The sequence below is a fragment of the Panthera pardus genome, unplaced genomic scaffold (assembly GCF_024362965.1).
Source record: "Panthera pardus isolate Hobbes unplaced genomic scaffold, ASM2436296v1 HiC_scaffold_8, whole genome shotgun sequence".
In the NCBI taxonomy this organism is placed as follows: domain Eukaryota; kingdom Metazoa; phylum Chordata; class Mammalia; order Carnivora; family Felidae; genus Panthera; species Panthera pardus.
This window is the reverse complement of record NW_026527013.1, coordinates 57824771-57831473: the sequence shown is the minus strand read 5'-3', so window position 1 is coordinate 57831473 and position 6703 is coordinate 57824771. Positions and strand designations below refer to the sequence as shown.

Below are 6703 nucleotides of genomic sequence, written 5' to 3'. Positions count from 1 at the left end.
CTTGACTTCTTAGAAGAAACCTTCAACAGGTTCCCCTTGGAGATAAGTACCCAGGTCCACCTGCAGGCTTCCAGCACCACACCCTGACTTCCATGATGGGTGCTCCTCAGCTTAAGTGTGCATTGGGAAATGGGAATGAATTCCTCCCAGGTCTGTCTTTGGCCAGATCCCACCCTCCCCTATAGGTTTATGGCCTCCCCAGAAGTCTCACCCATCATGAGTTCTGGAAGCTGTCCTCTGAACGCATCCCTTGATTCTTGCTGTTCCCTGGAACAGTGTGCTCCGACCTCCTTTCATTTCACATCATTTATTGGACACCTACTACTTGCCAGGCCAGGAGTCGAGATGCATAGGTGAGCAAAACCTGATCAGGCCCCAGGATGATTGGTACTCACAGTGCCTTTCCTGGCCACGCCCACACACCCCCTCTTCGCAGCCTGGGAACCAAAGACCCTGTCACTAATCGGCCTTGAACCCTGAAGCCTGGAATCGCCTCTATTTCTGGCTCCACTCCAGCCCCCAAGGAATAAGGAATTGCCAGCATGCCGATCTTTCATAGATGCATTCGTGCATGCGTGCACACACGCATACACACACACTGGCAGACACACTCACAGGCACACTCCTCCTTTGTTGCCGCGATTATTATTATTATTGTTATTGTTACCATTATTATTTTGAAGGTAAATCCTTTGGATGAAATCCTGGCTCAGCCACTTGCCAGTTATGTGACTCTCCTCTCAGTTTCCTCTTATGTAACGTGGGTCAACAACTACGATCTGGGAGAGCGTGGGCATCAAATGGAACTGTGGGTATGGCCCTCACTGGCCTCTTTGCTGTTCCTCAACAGGGCAGGGTTTGCGTTTACTCTTCCCTCTGTCGAGAATGCTTTTCCCCCAGATAACTACATGGTCCCTGATCTCACTTCCATTCCCCAACTGAAAACTTGCCTGCCCGTGCCCTTGACCCCATCCTTCTCCATGAGCCTACCTGCCTGTATTTCCTCCCTCACATTCATTATGACAGGGACAGGGGACAATGTTCCACACACCTGCTTGTTCTCTGGCTCCCCAGTACAACGTCTGCCCCATCGGTGCAGGAGTCTGTCTTGCCCATTGCTGCATCCCCAGGACCTGGCGCTGTGCCTGGCATATAATAATCCGCCCAATACATATCTCTTGAATTGCGCTGAATTAAAAGTGCAGGACACATCTGAAACTGGAGATTGCTTCAGCATAAAAATATACTTAAAAAATATTTTTAAAAGACTAGCACTCGGCAGGCCCACACAGAATCAGAATTCGGCACTGACACTCCTTCCGTGATGGGAAGCTCACTCCCAATGGAGTGTGTCTGAGAATGTGAGGCCTGTGCCTTTTGTGGCTCCTTCAATGCCCTAGTGCCAACACTGAGGACACAATGCCGAGGACAGAGCCCTGTGGTCCAGCTGTAGCAACCTCACTCAGGGTCATGGACAAACACACACAAGCATGCCCACGCAAACACCTTCATACAACAAATATTTACTGTGTATCTACTGTCTTCGTGCCCTGGGGTAGGTGCTGGACGTGAGCAAAAACAGGATCAGAGCTCCTGTTTTTGTGTTTATGGTCCACTGGGGCAGCAGACTGAACTCAAACCATCTTCCACTTCTCTATGCTGGACATATACAGACAGAGACGTGTGCACAGTGTCCACGCATGTGACCCTCAGGCAAAAGTCCCTCCTACATAGGGTTACTTTGGGGGTCAACTGGAAATTATATAACAGGGTTCCAGTCCTCAGAAGGCCTCCTTGAAGAGGTGGTGGTTGAGCAAAAGCCTACAGATGAGTGGGCAATTACCAGGGAGAACAGCGTGTGCAAAGGCCCTGAGGTTGCAAGACGTTTGGTTCCATGGAGAAATAGAGAGGAGGTCAGTATGTCTGGAGCTTAGAGAGTGAGGGTTGCCGGGACATGAGACCAGGAAGGAGTTCAGGGGCCAGGCCACTAGGGCTTCATGGTGAGGATGAGGCCTGAGGTCTTTATGCTTAGAGCAGTGGGAGCCACTGACAGTTTACAGCAAGGCAGGTGAAGCGATGCAGCTTGGGTTGGGCACGATGGCCAAATGAAAAATCACTGGGGGGCAGGGGGCTGAGACATGGAGCTGGGAGGCCCTGGGAGGATGATGCGGCCCCATCAGAGAGCCAACGGCAGGCTCAGAGTCATAAGGCTGGGCCGAGAAGGATAGGCAGTCACGGCACGAGAGGGGTCACAAACCACGAACGCGGCCCACATGTGCAGGCGGCACCCACGGGCCAGAGCACACACGCCCCTCTGCGGCTGGGGCCCGGCCTGCCGAGCAGGTTCCCCACGCTCCCCAGCAACTGCCCCCCTCTCCCCCCCCCCCCCCCACCACATGCAGGCAAGCTGTTCTCATGAACTCACTTGGCACCTTTATTAAGCATCAGCCGCACTCACGCCCTGGGGCGCAGCGGCGGGTGGCAGGCCAGGGGCCCAGGCGGCCTGGGTCACTTGTCCACCTGCTTGAGCTGCTCCTTGCCATTGATGGTCACTGACCTGAGCCGCCCGTCCTCCTCCACCTCCACGCGCTCCTGCCCGTTCTCCACGATGCGCTTGGTGGTGACCTTGTGTCCGTTGACCAGCTCGGTGGACGACATCACCGACTTGAACCCCGAGCTGCCGGAGCCCCCGAAGGAGGTGGACGAGAAGGTGGTGTGGCTGGCACCGCCACCCCGGCTCAGGGCGTCGAAGGACGAGAAGGCTTCCATGAAGGCCGGGAACTCGCCAAAGCCGGCCGAGAAGGCCCCCCTCAGGCCGTGGCCCTGGCCAGCGCAGTTGCTGTTGAAAGGGGTGTCCCAGAAGTCGAACGAGAAGGGGTCCAGGCCACCGAAAAACTCGCGGAAGATGTCCTCGGGGTTACGGAAGGTGTAGCCGGTGTCGAAGGGGCTGCTGTAGGGGGTGCTGGCCCCGCCACCGGCCCGCCAGCTGTTGCAGCCTGCTCGGTCGTACACGGAGCGCTTCTTGGAGTCGGACAGCACCTCGTAGGCCTCGGACACCTGCTTGAACTTCTTCTCAGCCTCCTCCTTGTTGTCGGGGTTCTTGTCCGGGTGCCAGCGTAAGGCCAGCTTGCGGTAGGCCTTCTTGATGTCCTCTGGGGAGGCGCTCGCCTGCACCCCCAGCACTTCGTAATAGTTGGCCATGCCGAGGCGGGGGTAGGGAGAAGGGGGAGGCGAAGGTGGGGGAGAAGGTGAGGTGGGCACCGGTGGCCTGGGTGGCAGGGATGGGCTCAGAGGAGGCAGCAGCTGGTGTGGCTCCCTCAGCGGGCGGGGGGGGGCCTTGCTGGAATCTACTGGCTCCGGGCACGGCTCTGCCCAGTGAGTCTACCCTTTCATAGTACCAGTTCTCAGGGACAGGTGGGCGCCTCCACTGACAGGGGGAGGGGGAGGGAGCACTGCCACAGTGGGGCCAGGCCAGGGGCAGGCCCCCCTGCGGAGCAGAGGCTGGGCCCTTTGTGACATCAGCCCCCCCTCCTCCGGGGCGGGGCAAATCCCCCAGCTCTGGACCTGGCCTGCCCCTGCCAAAGAGGTGGGCACCTTGGTGGGCCTGGAATTTGGAGTTTGGTCACGCTGGGTCTGTTGGCTGAGCTCCTGGGAGCCAAGGAGCAGAGGCAGAATCTGTCGCAGGATCGGGCCTAGGTGAGCCTTGGTCAGGGAGGGGGAGGGAGGCCTTCCTGCCACAGGCCCACTTAGCTGGGTTGTTGGGATAGAGTGAGGGGGCCCGAAGTGGGGAATCAGGCAGGGAGGCAGGCGCAGGAATTCATTCTTCTTGTACCCCTTAATAGGGTCAGATCCTCAGAGGTCAGCCCCACAAAGGCAGGGGTGTTCTGTGCCTGGTGATCAGTAAATGTTTGTTTAATGACTGAGGCTCAGAGACATGCAGGATGTATTCAGGGTCACACAGCAGGTCAGTGAGAGAGAGACAGAGGCAAACCCAGGGCTGTCTGAGGACAGCAAATGGAAAGAAGCATTCCGCGCAACTCTGGAAGAAAGAGAAATCGGGATTGATAATGGGGGTAGTGGGTTAGATCGTGGCCTCCCCAAAAGCTACGTCCCTGTCCTAATCGCTGGAACCTGTGAATGTGATCTTATTTGGAGGAGAGATCTTTGCAGATGTAATTAAATTAGGGGTGTCGAGATGAGAGCATCCTGGATTATCAAGTGTCCTTACAGGGACATACAGAACAGAGGGGTAGCAGAGTGGCACAGGGAGAGCCTGAAGTCGCCAGAGGCCAGAGGGAGGGTGTGCGGCCCTGTGACACCTTGCTCGTGGACTTCCGGCCTCCAGGACTGTGAGAGGTTACGTTTCTGCCGTTTGGGGCTTTTGTTCTTTTTTTTTTTTTCAAGTTTATTTGTGAGAAAGAGACAGCGTGAGTGGGGGAGGCATAGGGAGCGAGAGAGACACAGAATCCCAAGCAGACTCCACACTGTCAACACAGAGCCCGACGTGTGGCTCGAACTCACGGACCGTGAGATCATCACCTGCGCTGAAACCGAGAGTCGAACGCTTAACCGACTGAGCCACCCAGGCGCCCCTCTGTTAAGTCACCCAGTTTGTGACTTAGTAAGCTAGCAAGGTGAGTGAGGTAACCACAGGTTCCTAGGCATTTACATTTCCTTAATTCTTGCTCTCGTGTAGATCCTTAATTCTACGATCCCATGATCGTACTTAGAAATAGCAAGGAACTATACTGATTTACTGATTGACGTCTCTTACTCCCTTCCCCTCACCCCCTCCAGTTGGGGTGGAACACAGGCTAAACTGCCTAGTAAGCGCATCCGCGAGGAGAGAGCTGTTGGGATCACTAAGTCCTACCTAAGAAGGCATTCCTGGGGCGTCTGGGTGGCTCAGTTGGTTAAGTGTCTGACTTCAGCTCTGGTCATGATCTCACGCTTCCTGGTTTCGAGCCCTGAGTCGGGCTCTGTGCTGACATCTCAGAACCTGGAGCCTGCTTCGGATTCTGTCTCTCTCTCTCTCTCTCTGTATCTCAAAAATAAATAAATGTAATAAAAAAATGTTTTAAGAAGGCATTCCTCTGCCTTCTCTCCTTCCTTCCTTCCCTGCCCGTCTTCCTTTCTCTAGTCCCTACCCCATACCCCTGTCTGTACTCTCTCTCTCTTTCTCTCTTCCTTCCCTTCCTGTCAGTGCTACATTCCCAGAACCTAACAGGGAACAGCAGGTTCTGGCCAATCCCAAATGCCAGGAGGTGGAACTCAGAATCTGGAGACACTTTGCAAGCCTGACCTAGAGTGAGAGATGCTGTCACCCCCATACACCTCCCCAGGAGCAGGACTTGTCCTCTGTGCCCCGTGTCCATTTGCCACATGAGCTGACACCTAACATATATCACTCAGTAGAGGAAATAGACAACCGAGAATAAGTCCACTGAGTGTAGCTACAGATGAAAACGCTTCTTTATTTTTGTAACTGTTTCTGTCACTGTAGTCACAGCCTGTTCTCGACGGGCCTGCCCATTGGAGCTGGGGAAAGCTGCCTGCCTGCCCAATTCTCGGTGACGACTGTGGGGACAGTGACGGCGAAGGGGGTGCGTGGTGGCCAGTAAGGCATTGTTAACATGGTGGAGGTGATTAGGGTAGCATTTCTGACATGGAGGCAGTGGTGAGGGTGAGAGTAAGTATGGCAGTGATAGTGGAGTTGATAATGACAGACAAGGTGCTGGTGGTGGTGACACTGACCCTAGACGTGTAACAATGGACGGGATGGACGGTCATTGGGCACCGTTGATAGCGACAATGGAGGTGTGGCGGGGAGGTGATGGAAAGGCTCCTATCGGGGAGGGTGGTCATGGCAGCCATGGTCCTGGAGGTGGTGACGTTGGTGATGGTGATGGTGACAAAGGCAATGGAGTAGAGGAAGTTGCGTGCTGTACAGCTTTGTTTTGGTAACAACCCCCACATCCCAGAGCCTTACGACAGCCATTTAGGCCTTGCCTACTTCTGTCAGCTGCTGGGGTTCCAACTCGCACGTCTTCTCATCTGGGATTCCGGATGAGGAAGGGCTCCGGTCTGGAACGTGGCGTTATCGTGGCAGAGAGGGTGGGAGAAAGAGCCGGGCGAAAGGCGGAGTGCCTCTGGAAACTTCTCCCGGGATGGGATGTACGTCGCCCTTGCTCATGCCATGAGGCCAAGGCCAGCATCAGCGAGGTGGGGAATGGCACTCCTTCAGGAAGTGTCCGCACGTCTCAGGCTACAGGTGGGGAGGCACAATCCTCTTAGGGAGTGGGTGATCTTGCAGCATGCGGAGGGTGGGGGGTGGCCCTGGTGCTGCCGGCGATGGCAATGCTCTGGTGACCGAAGCGCTGCTCAACACGACAGGACCTGTGACAGCAATGGAGGGCTTGCTGACGACAGTCACGATGTGCTTTAGCTACGGTGTTGATGCTGATGGTGATGAAGCAGCAGGTGCGATGTCCTGGAGTTTCTGTTGCTAACTCAGCGTTGCCGCCGCCCTCCTCCATGGTCCCCTCGGCGTCCTAGAGAATTCGGGAAGATTTTCCAGAATCCCCTTCCCCATGTGGTTCCGGGGTGGAGTCTGCCAATGCATGAGCTACGGAAAGCAGAGGAGAGAGAGGCCGTTGTGGGCCGACGGCAACTGGAGGTCTGCAGGAAGTTCTGGGCAACCCTC

At 55.6% G+C, this 6703-nt stretch overlaps 1 protein-coding gene across 1 annotated transcript; it reads right to left on the bottom strand.

The window, feature by feature from the left end:
• Positions 1-2420: 2420 nt before the first annotated feature.
• Positions 2421-3486, bottom strand: DNAJB8 (DnaJ heat shock protein family (Hsp40) member B8). The gene has a single exon (XM_019431018.2). It carries the CDS (start codon positions 3199-3201, stop codon positions 2509-2511), a length of 693 nt encoding a protein of 230 aa, XP_019286563.1. The 5' UTR covers positions 3202-3486; the 3' UTR covers positions 2421-2508.
• Positions 3487-6703: the final 3217 nt, after the last annotated feature.

Bases quoted from the DNA above. Each gene is read 5' to 3' on its own strand.
- DNAJB8 (XM_019431018.2), bottom strand. From the start codon at position 3,201: ATGGCCAACTATTACGAAGTGCTGGGGGTGCAGGCGAGCGCCTCCCCA.